General features: G+C 33.6%; 1 protein-coding gene and 1 long non-coding RNA gene across 3 annotated transcripts in view; one reads left to right on the top strand and one right to left on the bottom strand.

Annotated features, from left to right (window-relative positions):
- nfixb (nuclear factor I/Xb) overlaps window positions 1-27,728 on the bottom strand; it is a 332,632-nt gene that overhangs the window by 299,205 nt on the left and 5,699 nt on the right. Inside the window, exon 3 of the mRNA XM_087243273.1 lies at window positions 15,813-16,213. Within this exon, the coding sequence (XP_087099399.1) occupies window positions 15,813-16,070 (258 nt within the window). The 5' untranslated portion in view covers window positions 16,071-16,213. The remainder of the gene's footprint in view (window positions 1-15,812; window positions 16,214-27,728) is intronic.
- LOC141381156 (uncharacterized) lies at window positions 228-26,792 on the top strand. Of its 2 annotated transcripts, none has more exons than XR_015480511.1 (4): window positions 228-460; window positions 1,385-1,491; window positions 22,331-23,254; window positions 23,963-26,792. It is a non-coding gene; the product is annotated as an uncharacterized LOC141381156 (long non-coding RNA). The 2 variants fall into 2 exon arrangements; XR_015480512.1 differs by having other exon boundaries at window positions 279-460; window positions 1,388-1,491.

The following is a 27,728-nucleotide window of genomic DNA, read 5'->3' as shown; positions in this document are numbered from 1 at the left end:
GTCCAAAATAATAAAAAACAACAACAAATTTAATGTTAACGAAATTAAATAAAACAATGTATGCGTTGCATTATTAATTTATCTAAAAATAGTGTGTTCCGCGTGATATAACCCAGCAAATACTGGAGAGAAAATAAATGCGATTGTTTAAAATTAAAAGATAATATTTGGCCAATCTTAAAATGCACTATTAAACTGCGTCATTATTAGAATACGGACATAATTCTATTTTAGAATGTCCGCGACATAGAATATGATTTGAATTCGTCTCTTAAAATAAATCTGAGTGAAGACTGAAATGCACAGGATTACAAAAAAAGCAGAAGAACAAAAAATAGAAACGGTACAAGGGGCAAAAAGACAGAAATACAAAGATTCACGGTTAATGTTCTGACATATTTGAACGGAAAGATCAAGTAAATGCTGGACGGAAGGAGGAACTCGAGGATGAGAAGCGCAGGTGCATTTCTAGCGCACTTATTCAGTTAAACGCGACTTACTGTAAATCATACTGCTTTATATTTTTTTATAACCGATCAACTAAATTCAGCAAAACTTTTTTTCACAAACGCTTAAAGAAAAAAAGAGGAAAGAAAAGACGAAAAAATGAGAGAAAGAAAAGACGGAAAGAGAGAGGGAAAATATAAATAACAAAGTAAATGCATTAAAAAATATCTAAATGAAACGAAAAAAATCTAATACACATTCCAGGTTTACCTAAAAATGACAATTCTCAACAATCTCATACATTTTGATAATCTGAATACTTAGCCTACTTGAAAATGAAATATTACAATAATATACAAGAATTAAAAAAAAACATTTTGAAGACTTTTAAAAAGATTGATATATTTTTATATTTTAAGAAAATTAAACATCCAGGATTTAGTCAAATTACTGCAGCTGAATTAAATAAAACTATGATCTGCATGCATTCTAAAAAATCCATCCTTCCTAATTTCTCTAAATTTATTAATCATCTATAATAATAGTAATAATAATAGTACATCTTTACTAAACAGCAAATAAGTAGATCATTGTAAAGAAATGCTGGGTTCAACACAATCAATTTGTGTTGAGACAACATGAAGCAATTGAGTTAACTTATTAGTTAACAAATTTAAGTGGACTGAACATAAAACAATTAAGTTGTCTCACAGAAAGCTCAAGAATTGTGTTGTTTCAGCTGATTAATAATATGAACAAACGATATATGTCTTGTTTTAAGAGATGCAAATTTATACTTTAGGTAACCTATAAAGTAAAGTTTGTGAAATATCCAGACAGGAAGAGTCATTCATTGTGTTCAGCCCAGATTGAATTTAGTCTCTGCTGTCTGTTCCTGGGCTTGGCTTTAATTTCTGACTGCCTGTCTTTAATTTAGCAGGGCCACTCGCAGCTGAATAGACAGCGCTGAAGCTCAGACTCCGCTAAGCAACGGCCGGGGCCAGGAATGCTGACCTTGGCGAGTGAACCAGGCCAAACGCTGAGGTAGTGCACAGTATAATCACAGATCTGTAGGCAAAGTTCCCTGAACCTAAAGCAAAAGAAGCATTTGAGCCTGGATTAACCATTACACCTCCCTCTCTTGTTACTGCGCACAGCCAAAAAAAAGTCGACATGCTTTTACATTACACAGCCCTGCATAATCAACAGTGCCTATTATAACTTTCACTATGAAAAAGACCAGATCAAATGCCACTCGTATTTCATTACATTAGGCGATTATTCATATGCATTTTAAATGTACATTGCAGAATAAATATGAACATTGTGTACAATAAAATGAAGAAAAAGAGTGTTTACAACACTGTAAAAGCCAATAAGTTAAGGTAACTCAAATAGTTTAAGGCAGGGGTCACCAAACTTGTTCCTGGAGTCCTGCAGATTTTAGCTCCAACCCTAATCAAATGCACCTGATCAAGCTAATCAAGGTCTAGGTCTACTTGAAACACCCAGACAGGTGTGTTGAGGCAAGTTGGAGCTAAACCCTGAAGGGACACCGGCCCTCCAGGACCGAGATTGGTGACCCCTGCTTTAAGGAAATCGATTGCAACAAACCATTTAAGTTCAAAAACGAATCCTAATGAGTATTGTGAACTTAATCCATTTAAGTACACAAAGCAATTTGAGCGCAGTAAAACCTGATAAATGAAGAGAACTCAAACCAACTGAGTACTGTAAAACCCAATAAGTTAAGGCAACTCAAATGGTTTGTAGCAATGTAGAATTTAATTACCTCATTACCTTCAACACTGAGTTCAAATGAGTAGAATTAACTACACTCATTTCATTTAATGAAGTTGACTGTTGGGTTTTACAGTGTAAAAAAAATAGAAAAAATGAGCTAGACAATGAACCAAATTACCTCCAAAAGAGGGCAAGAAACTGCACTTCACAGAAAGCATCTTATTTTTCACTTAGATAAAAAGAGAACCCTGTAGCAACCACTTTAGACGATCCTAGCAACCAACTACAGGTGTGTTATGTACACAACTGCCACTAGAATTTCATTCGATTAGGCGATGATTCATACTATGCATGTAAAATGGACATTGCAGGATAAATATGAACATTGCGTAAAAAAATGAAGAAAAAGGTTGTTTACTACACTGTAAAGGCCAATAAGTTAAGGTAACTCAAATTGTTTAAGAAAATCGATTGCAACAAACCATTTAAGTTCGAAAACTAACCCTATTGAGTACTGTGAACTTAATCCATTTGAGTCAATTAAGTAATACGAGCACAGTAAAACCCAATAAATGAAGAGAACTCAAACAAACTGAGTACTGTAAAACACAATAGGTTAGTAAACTAATGGTTAGCTTAACTAATTAGTTAAACTAATCTATATGAGTACTGTGAACTTTAAGTTGAATTAATGAGATTTTTAATTACCTCATTACCTTTAACACAGAGCTCAAAACTCTTTTCAAATGTAGAATTCACTTAATAGTAAATTGAGTTAACTACACTCATTTAATTTGATAAACTTGGCTGTTGGGTTTTACAGTGTAAGAAAATAGAAAAAAATAGCTTAGAAAATGAACCAAATTAATTCCTATAGGGCAATACCGAACACAGAAAGCATCTTATTTTTCACTTTGATAAAAAAAAAAATAAATTAAAAATAAAAAAATTAAAAAAAGAGCACCCTATAGCAACCAAAACCTTTACAACCACCTACAGGTAGTTATTTACAGTATTTATCATAATTAAGACGCACCATTATAGATTCATACTTGTACATGTAAAATAAATATGAACATTGGGCAAAATGAACAATGAAAGATAATCAGATGAAGGAAAACGTTGGTCAAACTGTTTTGTAATATATACACACACTGGCCACTTAATTAGGTACACCTGTCCAACTGCTCGTTAACACAGATTTCTAATCAGCCAATCACATGGCTGCATCACAATGCATTCAGGCATGTAGACAAGGTCAAGATGATCTGCTGCAGTTGAAACTGAGCATCAGAATGGGGAAGAAAGAGCATTTCAGTGACTTTGAACGTGGCTTGGTTGTTGGTGCTAGATGTGCTGATCTGAGTATTTTAGAAATTGCTGATCTACTGGGATTTTCACGCACAAACATCTCTAGGGTGTACAGAGAATGGTTAGAAGAAGAGAAAATATCCAGTGAGTGGCAGTTCTGTGGGTGCAAATGCCTTGTTGATGCCAGAGGAGAATGGCCAGACTGGTTCTAGCTGATAGGCAACAGTAACTCAAATAACCACTCGTTACAACCGAGGTATGCAGAAGAGCATGTTATAAAGCGCAAATCATCTCAGACTGGTTTCTTGAACATGACAATGAGTTCAGTGTGCTCAATTGGCCTCCACAGTCACTAGATCTCAATCCAATAAAGCACCTTTAAGATGTGGTGTAACGGGAGATTTGCCTCATGGATGTGCAGCCAACAATCTGCAGCGTGATGCCATCATGTCAATATGGACCAAAATCTTTAAAAAATATTTCCAGTACCTTGATGAATCTGTGCCACTAAGGATTAAGGCAGTTCTGAAGGCAAAATGTGGTACAACACTCTACTAGTAAGGTGTATCTAATAAAGTGGCCAGTGAGTATATGCATGTATGTATGTATGTGCGTGTGTGTGTGTATATATTTATATATATATATATATATATATATTTTTTTTTTTTTTGACATTTTCATACAAGCATTGCTGCTAGAATGGCAGTAGGTCATGAATAAAAATATATGAGGTCACTTTCTTGTTGTTAATAAAACAAAGTATGACATTTGCCCCAATTAGCTCCATAGTAATAGGGATATGCAGTGTGTGTGCTTTATAATTAATAATAAACAGCCAAAAGCAATTTTTGAATTTACATCTAAGACTTACTGGAAATACATGCCTCAGTCTATGCTTTTGCAAAATATAAAATACATTCCTTTGGGTACGTTCCGATGCACGTTTCAGATGACATCCACTAGAGGGCGTTCTCTAAATTTTGGCCAATCTGAAATGAAATACTTAAAGGTATGTTTTGTTATACATTCAGAATAATGTTCACTCAAAAATGACTTGCCGTTTGTTCAAACTACTTATTTAAAATAAGTTGAAACAATTCTTACGTTTTTGGGGAGACAACTTAATTGTTTTATGTTCAATCCACGTAAATTTGTAAAAAGGGTTACATTAACTTAACCGATTTGTGTTGGGATAACATGAAGGAATTGTGTGGAGCCCAGCATTTTTATAGTGTTCTTCTTAAAGACATCGTAATAAAAGACAGGCAATAATCCACTATAGTTAATAGTGAGAATTGTTACTTAAACTAAGGTGCTACCAAACATAAATCTCAAAAGAAAAAAAAAAGAAATGCTGATTACAAGAGAGAAAAAGGAACAGCATAATTAACCAGTTTTCTGTAATTAAATTTAAAATACTAAATATAGTTTTATAAATGTAAATTAAATAATAATAAGAAGAAGAAAAGTCAAATATTTCTCATGTTAACAGTGATGGATGGCTCGTGAGAATATAGGACTGATGGCTACAGTTCACAGACTGAGTGCAGTAGAGCAAAATGTCAGAGGTGTTTTTTTACTTTCAAAGCAAAGTGTGTTAACCTTTAAAACAATTCCCTAGGAAGTGTACCAAATTAACATGTTCAAAGCTCCTCTCATCTTAAAGGTGTATGTTTCTGTCCCCTGAAGAGTATGCGCTTAATCTGCCAAAGGCTTGGGAAGGCTTTGAAAGCGTTTTTGAAAAGTGGAACGAAGCAGAAAACTGATAAGATCAAACTATTGCAGAAAAAGCTTTACAATGTTCTGCATGTTGCTTTTTTTCACTGGTCGGTAATGCTATATGATCTACTGTAGCACAATCAGAGGAGGAATAGGCTGTAAAAAGCATTTAAGCCTCCCAGCTTGACCCAACCATGTCAGGTAGATCAGCGATGGGATTAACAACGGAAAGCATGTTCTGTGATTGGTCATCTGCGGTGAGGCTTCATCGGGATTGGAGCAGAACGCAGCTCTCTCACCTTATCAGGTTGGAGCACAGCATTGCTTCGGGAGAGCGAGTCTCTGGAGGAAAGGCCTGCGAGCGCAGAGCTTATCTTACACCAGCAAGAGGGCTTTCTGCCTCTGATTTACAGCGTGAGGAGAGACCAACATGTGGACCCTTCAGGACAATGAGAGGGACTAAAATGTATGTCCAAAAATGCTGTAGGTTTTTACTCAAAAACCACACATTTGAGATTATACACATAGCTAATAATTTATTGCATAAATAGGTACAATGTTCCAATTTTAAAAAAGAAACGCATATTTTTATTCGATACACCCTATATTAAATGTTGTTCTCTTAAACTTTCTGGTCATTTAAAGAATCAACAATGATGATAATAATAAGAAATGTTTTGAAATCAGGGTATGCTTTGCAAATGATTGTGTGACAGCGAAAACAGTACAGCAGATGAAAATTCAGCTTTACGTCAAAAGAAAAGTAAATACAGCTAAGGCTCTTTGGAAACACATGCTTCATCTTATATTTCCTTTGCCAAATGTAAAATGCGTTGCTCCGGGTAAGTTCTGATGCACGTTTCAGATGACATATACACTAGAGGGCGCTCTCTATATTTTGGCGAATCTGAAATGAATTAGGGTATGTTTTGTTATACATTTCAGATAAACATTCACTCAAAATTGACTATTGATGCTTGTTTAAACTACTCATTTAAAATGAGTTAGAACAACACAATTCTTTTTAAAAAAATTAATAATAATAATAATTAGTTTATTTATAAAAGGGGCCTTTCTGGACAACCACGGTTGCCTTTCAACAGGCATGTCCAAACTCAGTCCTGGCGGGCCACTGTCCTGCAAAGTTTAGGTACAACCCCAATAAGACAAACCTGGGCTAGATATTCAAGCTCTAACTAGGCTTTTTAGAAACACTTTGCAGGTGTGTTGAGGCATGTTGGAGCTAAAATCTGCTGGAAACCAGCCCTTCTAGAGTGTAGACACCCCTGACTTACTGGGAAAACTTAATTGTTTAATGTTCAATCCACTTAAATTTGTAAAAATGGTTAAGTTAACTTAATCGATTTGTGTTGGAACAACGTGTAAAAATTGTGTGGAGCCCAGCAGTCCTACAGTGTTTTTCTTAAAAATGTTGATGAGGAGGAGAGGAAAATGTATTTAATTACAAATCATAGAAACACAAGTTGTTTTGTTGTAAGATTTTGGTCTAAAAAAAAAACATTTGTAAAAGTTCCATAGTGATCATTTTACAAATAAACTGCAGTCAACTAATTAATTAAATGCATGTTGTTCAGTTTATATGGGTTAAATTAAAAAAAAAATTAAATTTAATAATGTTTAACATAATTAGTTTACTTAAATTCAGCACAAATAAATTCTTTACAACCTCTTAATTAAAAAAAAAAAAAAAAACGTGTAAAATCCAAGCAATCATCTTTGAATTGTTTTTTTCCAGTGTTTTTTGTGAAATGTAAAATACGTTGCTCCGGGTACGTTCCGATGCACGTTTCAGATGACATATACACTAGAGGGCAGGCTCTAAATTTTGGCGAATCTGAAAAGAATTACTTGGGGTATATTGTCTTAACATTTCAGTTAAAGGTTCACTCAAAAAACGACTCGCTGCTTGTTCAAACTACTTATTTAAATTGAGTTAAAACATTTCTTAAGATTTTTTTTGCACAACTTTTATTTCTCATGTTCAATCCGCTTCAATTTTAAAAAATGGTCACAAAGGAATTGTGTGGAACTTAGCATTTTTTACAGTGTTCTTCTTAAAGATGCCGACGAGAAGGTGGGGCAAATGTATTCATTACAAATCGATGACACAATTAAGTTATTATTTTGGTCAAAAAAAAAAATAATTCACAAAAAAAAAAACGTAAAAGCGGGTGCAGTCATATTGCCCCATAAAGTTCATTTTACATAGCCATTTCACAAAAATGTAGGCTGAAGTTTAACAAAAAAAATGTTATAATTATAATAATAAAAATAACGAAAATTGTTTGGGAGAATTCTTTGGTAGGAAACATGATCATGCAGTTTTCTATAATTTTGCAATGGGTTTGCTACAGTGCCCTGAATAATTGCTAACTGGCTTAAGTGAAAAAAAAGCACTTCTAGTGTTATTGATCATTTATATTGTGATTCGTCATGTTTTCATATGCTTCATCATCTACCAAGATTTTGGGGGGAGGTTAAAACGTCTTTAAAAAAAAACGATGATAATCAAAAATGCACAAAGTTTGTATATCTGAGTTCCTACGTTATACATCCGAGCATACATGAGGAGTGAGATAAACTAACAGAACTCATCAAAAAACCACAAAGAAATGCAATGCGTTGGCCTGAATATGCATATTAGTTCAGCAGGGTCAAAGAAAAGTCAAGATCAAATCCATCAGATGGGTTGGCTAGGATGTCCAGTTCGTGTATGTGCGTGTGCGAGTGTGTGTGTGGAAGTGCTGCATCTGGTCTGGATCCAGGCTGGTCCAGGGGGATGCAGAGCATTAAAGCCAGTGGATGCTGGGGGAGCGGGGTTGTCCTCCCCTGGAGAGACTGAAAGAGGAGGCCTGCTATAATCTGCTTCCCTGGCTCTTCATGAAAGAGAGCAGAGGACACGCACACCAGAGACTGACCCCCTCCTCCAGCTCCAGCCTTTCTCATCTGTTATCACCATACACCTCTCCTGCCCCATCTACCGTTCTGCTCCTTCCCTCCATTCTTCTTCAATCCTCATCTGTCTTCCCTGCCCGGCTTAGCTCTCTGCTGCTAAAACCCGCTCCAGCCTTTTTAATCTTTCTGTCTCCATCCTGCAAGACTTTGCTTTGGTAGCTACACTCTCTACAGATGTACAATGCGGTAGGTACTGGTGCTTTCAATAAATTATTCAATTGCTCTCAAGTTGGGCTAATTTATTTGAACTTTAAGTTATGTTTCTTCCAAGATCATCCTTATGCAGACAAGAGAATTAACAAATCAACAGAGTATGTGAAGATACCTATAAAAGCTCTTATACTCATATTGAGAAAGATTGAGACATTATTGTCTTTTTCTCATTTTACTCTTCACTCATTCTCATCTGTTTTAGAGAAACAAATTAAAAAATAAAAAACGTTTTAAAAAAAATCTTGCTTGTGTTTTCTTTTGTTTAAACCACTTTGTCAATGTGAAAATCCTTTAAAAAATAAAAATAAAATCATAATAATAACTCCAAAGAATCTGGTTGAAAAAAAATTATATATATATATATATATATATATATATATATATATATATATATATATATATATATATATATATATATATATAAATATATATATATATATATATATATATATATATATATATATATATATATATATATATATATATATATATATATATATATATTCTTTAGCAGTTCTTTGTGGTGGTTGAGGGCTCATAATCATAGGGGAACCAATTTAAGTCCTATATAACACCAGAAATGTTTTTTTTAGTGGTTCTTAAGGGTAGTTAAGGTGCTAAGCAACCCTGTCTTTATATAAAAAGGTGCCATGTAGCACTTAAAGTGAATCCAATATGCTTTTACTGTAAGCCAAATAACTTTAAAGTACAATCTAGCATCATTTTTAAGAAAGCACTTGTAAATGTGAACTCTTCCATTTTTCAAATGGTTGGCCAGGTTTGGTCAGATCGCATGAGGTATTTTATTTTCTCCAAGTAAAAACCAATAAAACAATGTGAAGAACTTATTAATGCCCCATCAAAACGTGTTTAAAATATAAAAAACTTTTTTTATCGGTTCATTTCGTTTGCATTGTTGGCAAAGTGTTTTGTTTTGGCTCATAATCATAGGGCAAACACTTCAAGTGGCACATAGCCTCTACAGTAAAGACGCTTGATGTAGAACCTTACACTAAAGAACAACTAAAGAACCATTACTGGTGCTATATAGGACTTGCATTGTTTCCCTTTTTACGACCCAAAGAACCACTTTGCAGTACGACATCACTACAGAGAATCACTGATGAACCAATTTTGTTTGTGTGCATGGGTGAATGCTATTGATTAACCAATTTTTGTCAAATCCCATGTAGGATTTTATTTTCAGTGTTTAAAAAAAGTCATTCATCTTCAAGGAAGTATCAGATAGTTCCAATGTGCTTCCAACTTATTATTGGTCCCATTTGGTCTACAACGTCCAAATGATGGGCCATTTCTATAGACACAGTTATACCAAAACATCAATATGAACCTATAAATACATAATTATAAAATATTTATTCTCCAAAAAAAACTAGTCCTATACCTTAGACGGCAAGTCCTATACCTTAAAAGACAAACCATAAACCTTAAAATGCAAGTATTATGGCTTAAAAGGCAAATCCTATACCTTCAAAGACAAGCCCTATACCTTAAATAGCAAGTTTTATACCTTAAAAGGCAAGTATTAAACCTTAAAGGGCAAGTCTTATACCCTTATAGGCAAATCATATATCCTAAAAGGCAAGTATTATACCTTAAAAGGCAAGACCTATACCTTAAAAGGCAAGCCCTATACCTTAAAAGACAAGTATTATACCTTAAAAAGCAAGCCCTACACCTTAAAAGGCAAGTATTAAACCTTATAAGGCAAGTCCTTAAAAGACAAGCCCTATACCTTAAATGGCAAGTATTTTACCTTAAAAGGCAAGTCCTATACCTTAAAAGACAAGCCCTATACCTTAAATGACAAGTATTTTACCTTAAAAGGCAAGTCCTATACCCTTATAGGCAAGTGATATACCTTAAAAGGCAAGCCCTATACTTTAAAAGGCAAGTACTATTCCTTAAAAGGCAAGTACTGTACCTTAAAAGGTAAGTCCTATCCCTTAAAAGGCAAGTCCTATACCTTTAATAGCTTAAAAAACGCAATTGGTGTCAAAAGTAGACATCAAAATTCATTATTGTATCCTTTTACTAGCAAACTTGATTGTGTATGAATGTGAATCTTCAAAACATCCAAATGATAGGCCAGTTTTAGTCAAATCTCATTTGTAAATACGTACTCTAAATGATTGGCGACGTTCATGCAAATCTTGGTGAATGAAATCTGTTTTTTTTTCAATATATCTCCATACTGTATATTTCAGTGCGCTAATGGCGATACTTTCTGAGACGTTTCTGTGGGATCATCATTCCATTTCTCTGGCTTTTCAGTCAGCTGTCTTTCGCAGCTCTTAGCATCGAGTCTTATTTCGTGGAATCAGGCCACAGAGTCTGGCCTAGTCTCACGGTTCCTCTCTGCCACCATCTCATCAAGGGGAGGGGCTTCATTGGCAGTGCCAGGCTCTGTTTGGTAGAATGGGTCCAAATTAATATGAATATTCATGAGCCGCCCCCCTCCCCTCCCCTTTCCTAACAGCGCATCAACACTTGGTAGCAGCACATGGCGGGACAGCTGTTGCAGGCCAAAGCGGGCATCTGTGCACAGAGAGACAGAGATATGGAGCGGGCGAGAGGAAGAGGTGTGGACATCTGTAGCCAGGGATTGACAAACGCTTGGATGGATGAAGAAGAGAGATGAGATGAGACGAGGAGGAAAAAGAGAGGAAAGTTGGACTGGGACGAGGGAGCAGGATTATTTGAACAGATGACAGGGATGTGCTAACGTGAGGGAGAAAGAGATCGCTGAAGGATTGGAGAAAGATGAAGCAAGTCTATGTGGTATATGCAGAATATCAGTCCCAGAATTATAAACTAGCATTTTAATTTAATAATCGGTTGCTAGGGTGTTTTGTTTTGTTGCTATAGGTCAAACGAGCCCACTGACACATTCTTCTGTTGACTATCCGCTTGTTAAGTGGTGACGTGTTTGTGACGCATGTATACTGTTTCCGGGTCCAAGCCGCCATTCATTTTAGTGGAGAAACCATTCGTTTATGATCGCGTTTTATTCCTATCACACATTAAACTTAATTTTACATAAAGTCATAGTGTACACGACAATCTCTGGGCTTGCTGCATAACAAATACCAAAATTTTAACAATTTAAAAAACAATGAATCACTTTCTGGCCATCGGATATTAGACATGGACATATATATTGCGATCGTGACTTTCGAAAGCCTTAAATCGCTTTGTAAACGTTTATTACTACAATTTCATGAATCTCCCCATTCAGTTGAATAAAGCGCTTGGATCCGGAAGCCGCTCCGTGTGACGTCACACTTAACAAGCGGATAGAAAAGGTGAAACAACCTTTAAGTCAGACTTTTACATGATTTAAGGAATAACAATATTTCAGATAATTAACCCTTACAACAGTTCTAGATGGTTCATTAATAATTTTAATGGACCATTCACAAAGATTGTGTTGTGTATAAAAACAAAAGACGCGAACAGTAAAGTGAAAGAAAGAGATAAGTTTCTTTAAACTTCAAATGTAAAACTTTTTAAAGTTTAAAATTCGAGTTTTACATGGTTTGAGTGGTTTTCCATGTATAAAAAATATTTAATAAGGTAAAAGTAGCACAAAGTGGGTAACACAATAACTACACGCACAGCAAGATCCTCAGAGAAAAATTTACTCAGATAGTATTTGGTCCCTCTCTAAACTGATGTTAAAAGGTACTCAAGTTAATGAGACAATGAAATGATTAATTAGTTGATGATTGAGCAATGATGATGAACACTTGCTGTTAATAAGCAGAAACAGAAGAGAAACACAAAACTACAACTGACTCGATTGAAAGCCTCAGATGAAATCAGCTGAAATCTAATACATTGAATTTCTCAAAATCTCAGCAGAGGATCATTTAGCAACTCCACAAACAGCAGCTTTGCTTATTACCAACCTGTTTGCCCTTATTTAAAAAAAGGGACCAAATACTCTCTGAACAGAGTTAATTTTACCCAGAGGACTTTGCTGTGTACGAACCATTTAATAAGCATTAGCATAGTGAACTCATTATCTGTGAAGCATTAACTCTACATTAATAGATGTTAGTAAGCAGTTAATAACTGCAGATACAAATGCTCTATTCTTAACTTACAAGCACATTTAAAATGTGCTTAATGATTGTATTTTCATACTTTGTTAATCATAATATTTCATGACTAAATTAAGCATTGCAATATTTACAAACCAGTTATTTAGGCATAGTTGGTGGTTTAAGATCATTCAGAATGAGTTAGTAAATGATAATTAAACTATTTAAATTAACATTTATATATCTTATTATTCAGTCATACTAACAGTAAATTTGTATGTTAATAAATACTTTAACTTAACTTCATCTAGTTTTATGACCTAATCTAAAGTAAGGACTATTAATGCTTTATAAAATCCCTAATAAATGACAATTAAAGGCTCAGTTATATTCTAGTCAAGAAACAACAATATACACAAATGAAACTGTATCAAATGAAAAATAAATTTGCAATCTTAACTAAATAAAACTACTGTACAGCTTAAAATGTGCTTATAAGTCAAGAATAAAGCATTTTTATGTGCAGTTATAAACTGCTTACTAATGTCTATTAATGTAGAGTTAATGCTTAGCATATAGTGAAGTCATTCTATGTTAATGCTAAATAGGGGATTTATAGTGTGTAGTTTTATAAATTGTTACCCCAAAAAGGTAATTAACAATAATGCAGTAATACAAAAAGCGGACGTTTTGAATAAACTTAATTATTATTTGACATTGTGTTTAATGATACTAATTAAAAACGTGCCACTAGAAATGATTAAAGTTCTACTTTAGTTAATCACGGAACTAAAAACAGGAAATCACCACATTTAAATATATATATGGCACAATTTCTTTATATTTCAAGCATTTTGGTGTGGCTGACTTCAGATCTGTAGATATGGATCAAGTTGCCTTGTTTTATTGTTTGCCATGAAAAGAGTGACTTCAAGTATAGACTTGTGCGAGTAGCTTACAGTTAAAATAATGGCGGACTGCAGGACTGTGTCTGTGCTCATCAAGATACTGAGTCACATTATTGCCAACTACTGGCTTGGCATGAAGAATATAGCATTTCTAGTCGTTTCTGCAGATCTCTATGAACGGGGATCAATTTTACAAAGTTGCTGTTCGTACACAATTTTAAAAAAGCAAAGTAAACTTTCCTATTTTCAGTACATTTTGGTAGTGCAGATGTACCCTAACATGGAATTAACTGTGTGTTAAAAAAGCTGCAAAGTTGCAACCATGAGGGAAAGGATGGATGGATGGATGGGTGGATATAGATGAATGGATAGATTCTTTGGAGCTTCAGTGAGCAATTACCTCAGAAAAGAATCTGTCATTTACTCACCCTTTACTTGACATAAACCTGCTGGTGGTTTTTTCTTCCGATGAACACAAAATAAAGTTAATTTAAGAAAAAGCTGGTTCCCAGTTTCCAACATTCTTTAAAATATCTTCTTTTGTGTTCAACAAAGTCTGTCATTTATAAAGGTCTGGAACCGCTTGATGGTGAGTAAATATTCGTTTTTGAGTGAACTATGCATATAAAGTGTATAGATCAAGGTTTTACGGCAACAATAGATAAACGTTATTCTTTAACACTACAGACTAAAAGTTCTGAGATAGGTTATTCTATGACATAGGCCCGTAAAACCCTTCTTGGATCTCGAACAGGAACCAAAACTAAAGTTGCTCAGTTTAAAAAACAACCTGTAACCCATGGAATAAAGCCGTTCTCTTCATAATCTCCCCTTTTGCCACCCTTCAACATTAACTCCAACTTGCTCAATGTTTGTCCTCCGAGAAGGTAAGCTCTCCACTCAAACACACACACAAAATGGTCACATGTACTAGTATTTAGACTTGTATAGTATTTTTTTTCTACTATGGGTGTCAATGGTTCCCAGTTTCCAACATTCTTCAAAATATCTATTTTTTTTTGTGTTCAACAACATCTGGCATTTATAAAGGTCTAAAACCGCTTGATGGCGAGTAAATAGTGAGTAAATATATTCATTTTTGAGTGAACTATGCATTTAACGTGTATAATTCAAGGTTTTACGGCAACAATAGATGGACGTTATTCTATAAAACTGCAAATTAAAAGTCCTAAGATGGGTTATTCTATGACTTGGGCCTGTAATAGCCTTCATGGATCTCGAACAGGAATCAAAACTAAAGTTGCTTAGTTTAAAAAAACAACCTGTAGTCCCTGACATAAAGCCGTTCTCTTCATAATCCCCCCTTCTCCTATGATTTTGCCACCCTTCAACATTAAACTCCAACTTGCTCTATGTTTGTCCTCAGAGGACGCAAGCTCTCCCCTGCTCTTATTCCTCAAACACACACACATACGCGCACACACACACACACACACACACACACACAAACGGGGCGCCTGGTTCTCTCTGCCCTACATAGCCAGTAGCACAGCAGGCAGTCTCTATGAAAGGCCCATGAGGTTTAAACTGTGTCAGATCCCCCGATAAGGCTCTGTATACAGAAGTCTCTGAAATCCCTCATCTGAGGACCTTCTGTGTTTAGGGGTTGTGCTTTACATCGCTTTCCATGATTAATTAGGCTTAATTGAAAAGGCGAAAGTAGCACAAAAATGTAAATAATTCTCCGATCAGAACACAGGGAAGCCAACGCTCAAGCAAAAACAACAACAATTAAATAAAGTTAGAAAGAATTAAGTTTTGAAGAATAAAACTAAATATTTCATTTATTTGTTGTTCTTAATACTATAAATGTATTAGAAGGTGTGACTGAACAAGAAATAACACACTGGAAATGTATATTTGCTGACTGATGTAGTTTAGTTGATCCCAAAGAAATTAAACTAAACGCAGTTAACTATTAATTATAATGATTGGCACTTTTTATTTACACTTACATCAAACGAAGGCCATAAAATGTTTTGAAAATATGTAAATAATGTAAATAAAACAGCAAATAGTTACACGAATATAAATTAGTAAAATAATCCAAACAAATTGCATCGCAAATCAACAGACAACAATGGATTTAGCTTTAAAGTAGCTTTAAAAAAAAAACTTAAATCAATGAAAATGCAAGTGATAGATAGATAGATAGATAGATAGATAGATAGATAGATAGATAGATAGATAGATAGATAGATAGATAGATAGATAGATAGATAGATAGATAGATAGATAGATAGATAGATAGATAGATAGATAGATAGATAGATAGATAGATAGATATAGATATCCGATTTCAGCATGGTGTAAAATGAGTTTCACGAAGTTGGAAAAAAGTGAGCAGCAAAACAAAAACAAAAAAAGTGAAAGAGAGAGCAAAAAAAGCAAGAGAACGTGGTCATACCATCAGCCACGACCTGGCAGAGAAGTCATAACACAGCTGCCACCTGAACCCCGGGTCACCCTGCCTGTCCAGCGCCATTCCTGCGCCCTCCTGCCAGAAGAAATCCTCTTCCTGGGATGGCGGGAAAATTAATAAATAAAAGGGGAAAAGCGCACGGCGAGCACCAATCAGGAGGAGCGCGCGGGCAGGATGCAGCCAGCATGCATGCCTGTGTTTGTGTGAGTATGTGTTAGCGAGAGGGAGAGAGGACTTTGACATAGAAAACGCCAGGAAGTGCAATCCGGGCAGCTGTAGCCATACGGAGCCAGCGCCAGCCGCCCGCCTGCCATCAGCAGACTTACTGACATACCGATCCTGCACAGCCAACCAACACTGGGCTTCTGGGTGTCACCACACTGTTTCTGTGTACATACAAACAAATATTTGCGTCAAACACAGCGCTTACAGGAGCTGCGGTCGATGCTGTGTGTGTGTGGTTAAGTGTGTGTGTAAGTTGTGTTTACCTGACTCTTGTGAAATTGAATTTAATAGCACATTGTGTTCGTTAGCTAGCTCCTGCTGTATGATACACTTTTAAGATCCAATGAGGCCTGTTTAAGACAATAACTGGAAGCTGATGCGTGTTCTTGTTTTAAACTTTAATTTGAGTAATTATTACAGCTTATCTGATCAAATTTATCATGTTGTGGCTTATAAAAGACACACACACACACACACAAACACATACAGATTGATTATAGATAGAGAATTTGTTATTTTAAGTGTATTTGAATAAGTCGATATATTTTTTAAGATTATGATGAAATGTATTTTATTTGAATTGTTTTAAATGTATGATATTTTGTTTGAAATAAATGAATCAAATCAAATTATGCATGAGTTGGCAGATAATGAATGTAGTTTAGTCTCAGATTTGAAAATAACCATTAAAAAATGAATAATAATACTTTGACATTTTAATAAAAAGAAATGTGTAAAATGAGATTTTAGTAATATTTATATAATTTTTTATATCTGTTTTGGCATATAAAACTGATTGTTTTATAAAGAAAGTTATAAAAAGAAGAGAAGGAAAAGAAGAAATAGGTTGAAGTAATAGACAAATGATGTGTGGTAATGTGGGGGGGAGGGGTAAATACAAATCATCCCACTCCATTTAGACCATGATGAAAAGTTTTTTGTATAAACAATTGTTTTGTGTATGATTTTTTTGTTTGTTTGTTTGTTTGTTTGTTTGTTTGAAATTAATCGAATCAAATCAATTGTTTTAAGAATGAAATTTTTTTAATTTGAAATCACCATATTTATTTTTAAAAATCTATTATATTAAAATTGATAAATTATGAAGTTAGCTGGATATACAGTATTTTTTTACAATTAAATATAAAAATAAATCTATAATGAATGTAAAAGAATTTTAAAATATTAAAAAAGTAGTAAAAAAAGTACATTCAAAAGAAATTGAAGAGAAACGATTATATATATATATATATATATATATATATATATATATATATATATATATATATATATTACTGTAAATATAAGATTAAATAAATAATGAATATAAAAAGAATCTTTCATTATTTTAAAACTGCTAAAGGTCATGCTAAAAAATTTAAACAATCTGTAAAAAAATAATAAATTATATGACAGTTAAAAATAAAAATAAATAAATAATGAATATAAAAAGAATATATATTTTTTTACACAGCTTTAGAATAATTTTAAAAGGATATTCTAAGAATTCTAAGAATAATTCTAAACAACAACAACAACAACAAAAAACTACAAAATGAAATAGTTTTAAATTTTAAAGTTAAAAAAGATTTTTACACAAAAATACATATTGAAATTAAATATAAAAATAAATAAATAATGAAAATAAAAACAATTTTCAATTATTTTTAATAAGCTTTACAATTATTCTAAAGGTCATTCTTGAATTATTACTTAAATACAATCTCTACCCCAAGCAATGTTACAGCTTTAAAACCAATAACACTGCGAATCTTAAGGTATTGTCTCTTTTCTATAATACACAGCAGACTGTATTTTATGTGACCTTCTATACATCACTGTGACCTTGCTTTAAGATAGATTTAAAGTATTTTTTATAACTTATATTACCCCTGGCATAATCTTCGGTTTCTCTTCTTGTTTAATTCTGTTCTCTATTTTGTTGTCACAGAATTTATACCTTTCTGCAGGTTTTTGTATTCTTGTTGAACGTTCTAAAAAAAAAAAAAAAAAAAAAAAGGTCACTCAAGATTTTTACATCAAAATTTGAAAAATATATAAATAAATAAAGACAATAAATAAATGTATATTTAATATAAAAAAGAAAGAAATACATGTAGAATAAAATGTGTGTGTGCATGTTTTATTCACTTTTATACATTATATATTTATAAGTTAAAATAATTTCATGTTTGTCTGTAAACTAAAAAAAGCAATTAATTCACTAAAAAGTCATTAAATATGCCTTTAAATAAAGTAAATGTAACATGCATCATTCTAAAATTTAAGTTAAATTGAAGTTAAACGGGTTTACTCACTTTTTTAAATAAATAAAAACACATTTTGCAGGGTATGAGACCACTGTTCACCACTGTCATCCAAAAACGGAATCAAAATTTACATAAAGTGACCCACCAAAAACCCAATGTAGTCATTTGAAAGAGTTCCCATATTCATTTACAATGATGAGAAAGCTGTAACCATATGGCAGTTATTACACTACCAGCGACTCTGGTTACCATGGATAAATGATCATGCCTGCAGTCGCTAATGAAAAATGTAAAGAACAAACCCGGCGTCCCACAGATTTCTTTAGGCTAAAGGCAGCATGTCAATTCCTCCTCCTTTATCCCCCTTTAAATTAAGTAGCATTCCTCAGTTCAGAATAGTTCGCTGGCATATTTTTTTTTCCGCTGCTGATTATCTGATTACGGTGGTGCAGCCGCATCTAAACGGTGCAGTCATGCATGCGTGTAATGTGTGAAAGTGAATAAGAGAGCACATGCAGTCCTGGGAGCAGCAGCGCTCTTTAGAGACGCAACAAAGCTGTGATGAGGAGCTGCGTGTCAGATGAGGGACAATTATAAGTCTGCTTATGCTGTGATGGCTGCTTGTGCTGGACCTGGCACCACTCCCTAATTTAAGGGAATTAAAACACGCTAAACAAGACTTCTTTGTGTGTATGTGTGTGTGTGTGTGTATGAGATGCAGGACTGGCACTAAGTTGGCATGGTGTCAGATGGAGAGTGAGATCAAGCGAGAGAGCATCACGTCTAGATAACCTCGGGTAATATGGAAATCAGATGAGGAGAGATGGTATTGCGACTCGCTTAAACTATTAATGTTTGGATGCATTTAGAGGCACTGAAATGCTGCAGTCCACAGTCATGCTTGTAACACTTATGGTGGACCTTATACCTATATATTTGTAGAAAGATATGTGATACGAGCCTAAAGTTAACTTTGAAGTTGTTGAGATATTACATAGCAAACTATCTGCTACTTTGCAATAGTTATTTAATCATTTAATATATTTATAGCTTTACTTTTGTTTTCTTTTCTTTCTTTTTTTGAGGCCAGGAATAATCATAATAGAACTTTAAAAGTCATAAAAATACATTTTGAAGAATTTTCTAGTGTAAATATACGAATATTTGGACATATTAGATGGACCTCAAAAACATTTCAAGCTAATTTTCTAAATTTCATTATAATACTTTTGAAATTGAAAGCATTTAATATAAATAACAATTTAAAATTTATTAAAATACTAATAAAAATATATATAAACACTCAAAAATTAACATTCTAGTTTAAATATAGGGATATTTGGACATGTTGGATGATCCTCAAAGGCGTTTCAAGCAAATTTTCAAATTTTCACGACAATACTACTGAAATTAGAAGCATTTAATAATAATAATAATAACAACAACAACAATTTATAACGTATTAAAATACAAATAAAATGTATATAGACTCAAAAAAATGACGTTTGCTGTTTGTTAAAAATGACTTAAATTGAGCTGAAACAACAATTCTTTTTTGAAATTTAATTAAGTTTTTTGGGGAAAATTTTATCGTTTTATGTTCAATCAACTTAAACTTGTAAAAACTAGTAAGTTAACTTAATTCCTTCATGTTGTCCCAACACAAATAATTTTTTACAGTGTAATACCTGTAAAATGTATTTAATTAATATTTGTGGTTATTTCGATCATGTCCATCTCTTTTGAATGTTGAACCACAGTTTGAGATTTTGTCAGAAAACTAGAGGGAAACTCCTTTGTTTGGTTCTCTACATTTAAAAAGGTGGATATTTGTACATCTATATTTGTATATATAGTTGAAGTCAGAATTAATACTATTATGAAGTTATTGTATAATGATGGTTTGTTCTGTAGACTATCGGAAAAAAATATAGCTTAAATGAGATAATAATTTTGTCCTTAAAATAGTGTTTAAAAAATTAAAAACTGCTTTTATTCTAGCCAAAATAAAACAAATAAGACTTTCTCCAGAAGAAAAAAATATTATCAAACATACTGTGAAAATTTCCTTGCTCTGTTAAAAATCATTTCGGAATTATCTAAAAAAATTATAATTAAAAGAAGGGGCTAATAATTCTGACTTTAACTGTGTGTGTAGACTAAATATGTATATATGTATAGACTAAAAATTAATACTTGTGGCTCCTGAAGATACTTTCAGAAAAATGGTGGGTCATTAGAATACAACGTTGAACCTTTGGGTTAAAAAGTGCCATTTAAATTGAATTAAAACTAACCCAACACTGGGTTTTGACAATCTAATGCCTTAGTATACCCTGGGGTCTTATTAAGTGAAACGATCAGTCAGTGCAAGACGATTAACAATAAATTACAACATTATAATCCTTATAATTAAGAATTTAGGATAAGTTGGATTACTTGAGAGTAAGAATAAGGGTAACACATTAGTTTAAGTACCAATAGTCACTATTAACCAGTGGCTTTTATATACCTATCTATTATTAAGATTTTGTCTGCTTATTAGACCTAATAAAGTGGATATACGGTGTGACCTTATTCTACATCTCTAATCCTCAAATAAACCCATGCTACTACCTAAATAGCCATAAATATGCGGCGAATTTGGAGTTTATTAAGGCAAAAGTCATAGGTAATGGTCACTAAAGTGTGATCAAATATTTATTCATTTATTTTTCTTCAGCTTAGTTCCTTTATTCATGAGGGGTCAGCCACAGCGGAATGAACCACCAACTTATCCAATATATGTTTTAGAATTTTAGCTTTTGCAACTTTGGAACCCTTTACCCTTTTGTTTTTACAGCGTATAAACAAGTATTTAAAAATAGTGTACAAATTTATACTAAACGAGACTTCATTAAAAACATTTGCAAAGTTCATTCATCATTTTCATTACACTGTAAAAGCCAATAAATTAAGGTAACTTAAACCATTTGGAGGAAAGTGATTGCAACAAACCATTTGAATTAAGAAACAAATCTATATGAGTACTGTGAACTTACTCCGTTTAAATTGAAGTAATGAGATTTTTATTGAACTCATTACGTTCAACACTGAGTTCAAAACTCTTTTCAAATGAGTAGAATTACCTTGCAGTAAACAGAGTTAACTACACTCGTTTCATTTGATAAAGTTGACTGTTGGGTTTTACAGTGTAAGAATTGATTCGACCATGAAAAAAAGTGGTCGAAGCGGTTGTAAAATAAATAGCGCTTTGTGTTCTCATCAGAAAAGGTCAGTCGTTTCACGGTGGACTGGGTTTTTAATAAAAGACAGCAAACACAAACAACGCAATTTAGACAAACTGCTGAACTGTGCATGAACAGACCAGGACAAAACCCTGAGACAGAAATACAACAAAATGCTATTCTGTCTGTGAGTACATTAGCTGATGTTTGACCATTACATGAGATGAACCTCAACTGAACGCTTACACAGTAACAATTCGTTTTTATGCTAGCTAAACTTTCAAAGCTAAAGTTTTTAACTTTAAGTTAAGCAAATTTAACTTAACATTTTAAAGGATAGTTTACCTAAAAATGAAAAATGTATTCAATATTTACAACGATATTGTAAAGAATGTTAAAAACTGGTAACCATTGACACCCATAGTAGGAAAATATACTAAGAAATGCCCAACTCGGGCTTATTCGGAAAATGTAGCCCTATTTACATTTCTAGAGAGCTGCAAATACATCCCAGTAGGTACGTTTTCCACAAGAGGCCGCGGTCAGCTGATTAAACGATCGACTGACCCACCCTCTTCCTTCCCTAAACCCAACCAATAGTGTTTTCAAAAGCACAAATTGACCCACCCACTGCCTTCCTTTAACCCAACTGACAATGTTTTGAAAATAAATCCAGAAAAAGCAAGTTTTGTTTTTTTTAACCACGTTTTCAGATTTTACCAAATTCCCACCCTGTTTTTTACCTGTTTATTTAATTTTTTGGCTTTTGTTTTTGTCTTAGATGCTTTCTGGAACTGTTCTTCGCTGGACTTAAACCCCGTCATTGAGGTCATCTCCTCTCTGCATCTTAAGTCTGCCGACAAATGCTACGAGCCACTGGAACTGGTAACAGCGGGAAAGCCATGCATACGAAGGTAAGCGGTCAGCTGCTAGTGCACCGTAGCGCTCATTTTAAAGATGAAATGCAGCCATATATAGTTCTGGCTACATTATTTGCGATCTACAGAAATGTATATAGGGCTACAATTTCAGAAGAAGCCCATGTTGTGGAAGTCAATGGTTATCATTAACATTCTTCAAAATATCTTCTTTTGTTTTCAACAAAATAATTCTTTTTTTAAAAAGTTTTTCAAAGGTAAAGTTAAAAGTTTAAAACAAGTAAAAGATGACTAAATGGCGACAACTTCAATTTTTCAGGGAACTATCTCTTTAAGTCTGTTTAATTGATACAAATTGTGACCTGTGAAGTTAATTAAATTCAGCTAAAATAATTTAAGTCATCAACAAATGGACACTTTACAAAAGCCAGTTATGACACGTTTTAATGGTCATCAGCATCTTAAATCCTTGAAAGTTTTCTTCTCTTGCCTCTTCTTCTACTTTTTTCTACTGTTTATTATTGTTATTGTTTTTTGTTATTATTATTTGTCCTCTTCCTGATTTCCCGACCTCCCCTCAACTCCTCACTATTATCATTATTAGAATTACTTTTACTTTTTTACCATCAATATTATGCTACTCCTGTTCTCCTCATTATCATTATTACAAGTATTTCTACCATTGTCAATATTCAGGTTGCTGTGGTAGCTGTAGTAGTAGTTATAGTAGTAGTAGTAGTCATTGTAGTAGTAACGGTTGTGGTTGTAGGATTGTTGAAGTAGTAGTTGTAGTAGTTTCTGTAGTAGTAGATGTCATTGGTATAGTGGTATTAGTAGTAGAGGTGTTCTAGTAGTAGTAGTAGTAGTAGAAGTAGAAGTAGTAGTAGTTGTCGGTGTAGTAGTATCAGAAGTAGTAGATGTTGTCGATGTAGATGTTGTAGTAGCAGTGATTGCTGTAATAGTATCAGTAGTAGACGTTGTTGTTGTAGTACCAGTTGTAGTAGACGCTGTAGTAGTATCAGTAGTAGTAGAAGTTGTTGTAGTAGTAGATGTCATTGGTAAAGTGGTATTAGTAGTAGAGGTGTTCTAGTAGTAGTAGTAGTAGTAGTAGTTGTCGGTGTAGTAGTATCAGAAGTAGTAGATGTTGTCGATGTAGATGTTGTAGTAGCAGTGATTGCTGTAATAGTATCAGTAGTAGACGTTGTTGTTGTAGTACCAGTTGTAGTAGACGCTGTAGTAGTATCAGTAGTAGTAGAAGTTGTTGTAGTAGTAGATGTCATTGGTAAAGTGGCATTAGTAGTAGAGGTGTTCTAGTAGTAGTAGTAGTAGTAGTAGTTGTCGGTGTAGTAGTATCAGAAGTAGTAGATGTTGTCGATGTAGATGTTGTAGTAGCAGTGATTGCTGTAATAGTATCAGTAGTAGACGTTGTTGCAGTACCAGTTGTAGTAGACGCTGTAGTAGTATCAGTATTAGTAGACGTTGTTGTAGTAGTATCAGTTGTAGTAGATGTTATAGTAGTATATCAGTAGTAGTAGTAGTTGTTGTAGTAGAATTAGTAGTAGTAGACATTGTAGTAGTAGTAGTAGTAGTAGTAGTCGTGGTTGTAGAAGCAGCAGTAGTTGTAATATTAGTAACTTTCTGTAGTAGTAGTTGGTGTAGTACTTGTGATTTATTATTAGTGTTGTTGTCAGTTATTACTGTTGTGCTTTCTTTTTACTGTTATTATTGCTATCAAACATAACAAGCATTGTTGTCACTCCTTCCCACTGACTGGTTTCTTTCTGTCTGTTTTCTGTAGTCTTTATAACATCATTGTGGAGTTTTTCTTTTATTATTAAAGCAAATAAGATTGTTAAAAAATAATTTGTTGTGACCTGCCATTCACTGCGCAAGTTTTCCCATTTATGACGACTTCTGCCACTGAGAAACCTAAAAATGTGAAAAGGGTCTATTTGAACACTGTGATTTTGACCAGAAATCAAGAAGAGCTTTTTGTCACTGTAAAATTTACAGCATTTTTACAACAATTTGACCACATAAACTGTAAACACTAAAGTTCATGTTTCTGTTTGCACTTTCTGTGCCTAATTTGTGAATCCACTGGTTTCACTTACTAAATCTCAAAGGTTTATGGGCAACATGGGTTAAAAAAAAAAAAAAGTTGCCATGGCATTTCTTTGGCACACCAGCGCCAGTGCCGTGCCCAGGACAGGAGGGTTACCATGGCATCAGCAGGCACCTCATAAAGCAAATCATTGTAAAGAAGGGGGGTTTGTGCGAGTGTGTTTTCTGCACCACCCCAAATACCTAAATGTTATGCCAGCATCTTTTAAATTCTAAAGGGCACGGGATAATGCCAGGCTGCCTCTTATCCTCGCTAGCTTACCATTCCTGTCCTTCCACTGGAAATCATTTATCTATCTGTCCGTCCATCTGTCTCTCTCTCTCTCTCTCTCTCTCACGCTCACCTCACACTTGTGGCACGGCCTGCCAGCTCATCTGCCACTTGATTCGTCTCCAGCTGCCTTCACCCGACAGCAAACCAATTTAATAAAAGTGCATGTCAAAGGAAATCCAGCCAAAGTCTTGATCAATGCCGGCTGATTCCCTGTAGCACGGGGAACAATAGTCTGAAGATCTTCTTATATACGCAAAACACTTTTCCTTTCACTGGAAAATGTGCGTTTGTTGTACGTATATCCGTATCGTACATTACGTAGAGCCAAAAGCAGGTTGAAGGGGGGTGTTTTCGGGTCGAATATGGATATTCCCAAAGTGTGAAAGCTGTGCGGAGCTACAACACAACACCTGTCCGGACACCTGCTTCATTGAGAAGCTGATTACACACATCCCACAAAACGCTGACTTAACTGATGGATGAAATTATGGACAGACACAATCGCGCAAGACTGCAGGAACGCAACTGAACTCTCATGCATCATTTGTAGAAATATTTTAAATGTTTACGTTTCTAAAAATTACATTTTAGTTACATTAAATTGAATTAAATAAATAAAAAGATTTTAAAAATGTAATCTGCAACCATGGGCATGTCTCAATCCTATACTATATTTATGAAAATTAATAATTGCAGAAAAAAAGACTTGAAATAGTCTTCTGCAATAAAATAATAAAATGTAAAACTAGGAGAATGTCTAAATCTCAATAGATTTACATGATAATGATATAATTGCTGAAACTAAACTTTTACAAATGTAATTCTGTTTATTACAATGATAAATTAAATAATAAAACCTAAAATAATGTCTCATCCCCAATATATGTCCATGATAATGATGTAACTGTTGAAATAACAAAACTTCACAACTTTACAAATGTAATTCTGTTCATTAAAAAAAATAACAAAATTTATAAAACTATGATAATGTCCCAATTTCAATATATTTACATGTTAATGATATAATTGATAAAATACCAAAACTTTACAAATGTAATTGTTAATTACAAATAAAATAAATATTTACATGGTAATGATATAACTGATGAAACAACAAAACATTTACAAAATGTAATTCAGTTTATTACTAAAATAAAATAAATAACATTACCTAAAATATTACTTTTTAGGATAATGTCCTAATCCTATAGGGCTGGGCTGATCAATGAGATAATTTCAAATCGCAATAAAATTTATGTCAATAACAATGCTAAGCTCTGGACTTTATATTGATCTAAGAGCCAATCACACAGCAGAAACGTGCAACAATGAGAATTTAAGTGTGCTGATATTAGTGATGCACTTTTTTTTTTCTTTTTTTTTTTCTGGCAACCAAATATTAATCGCCAGCCGAAAATAGATTGACCCTCAAATAGATTGGACCCTCTAATTTTTCTGGCTGCAGTCATTGTTGGGATACTCTTTTAAATATGAAAGCATTAACAACTTATATCTGAATATATCGTTATTGTTCAATATGAAAATAATCGAGATTGCATATTTGTTGTATTGCCCATCCCAACCCAATACCAAGATACTTACATAATAATTATATAATTGATGAAATAAATCTAATTCTGTTCACTACTAAAATAAAAAGAATAATAAAACCAAAAAAATAATCTCTCAATCCCAATATAAGTACATGACAATGATCTGTTAAAATAACAAAACTTTTAAACTTTACAAATGACATAACTTTACAAGTTTACAAATGTAATACTGTTCATTACCAAAATAAACCTAAAGCTATAGGATAATGTCCCAATCACAATATATTTACATGATAATGATCATTTGATGACATAAACTTCACAAATGTAATTCTGTTCATTACTAAATTAAAATAAATAGTAAAACCTGCAAACTAGGATAATGTCTCAATCCTAATATATTTAAATGATAATAATATAAATGCTGATATAACAAAACTTTACGAATGTGTTTCTGTTCATTACAATAATAAAAGTAAATGCAAAACCTAACATTTAAATAATAAAACCTATAATGTGCCAGTCCCAAAATGTGTACATGATACATAACAAGACTCCACAAATGTATTAAAATGTAATAAAGTAAAATGCTTTATAAAATCTACAACTACGATAATGATAGAATTGTTAAAATAACAAGAATTTACTAAATGTAATTCTATTCATTAGAAAAGTAATACAATTTAGTCATTTATTCATTTTCCTTTCGGCTTAGTCCCTTTTTTTTTATCAGGGGTCGCCACTGCGGAATGAACAGTCAACTTATCCAGTGTGTTTTACACAGCGAATGCCCTTCCATCTGCAACCCAGTACTGGGAAACACCCATACACGCTCATTCACATCCATCCTCTACGGCCAATTTAGTTTATTCAATTCGCGCATGTCTTTAGACTGTGGGGGGAAACCGGAGCACCCAGAGGAAGCCCATGCCAACAAGGGGGAGAACATGCAAACTCCACACAGAAATGCAAACTGACCCAGCCGCGACTCAAACCAGTTGCCATCTTGCTGTGCGGCGACAGTGCTAACCACTGAGCCACCATAATATCTATTATTTAATTAGTGATATTTGTATTTAAGATGCAGATTAGAGCAAACTATTTTATTCTACACTCTCAGAAATAAAGGTATGTGAGCTGTCACTGGAGTGGTAACTTTCCAAAAGGTACACATTTGTACCTAAAGGGACCATATTAATACCTCAAGGGTACATATTAGCACCTTAAAAGTACAAAAAATTTTAGGTACTAATATATACTTTTGATATGATAAAAAAGACCCTTTAAGTACAAACATGTACCTTCTGAAAAGGTACCACCCCAGTGACAGCTTGCGTACCTTTAGTTCTG

Source organism: Danio rerio, chromosome 3, assembly GCF_052040795.2.
Source record: "Danio rerio strain M-AB ecotype USA chromosome 3, GRCz13ab, whole genome shotgun sequence".
NCBI classification, from domain to species: Eukaryota; Metazoa; Chordata; class Actinopteri; order Cypriniformes; family Danionidae; genus Danio; species Danio rerio.
This window is presented reverse-complemented; position numbering and strand designations above follow the sequence as displayed.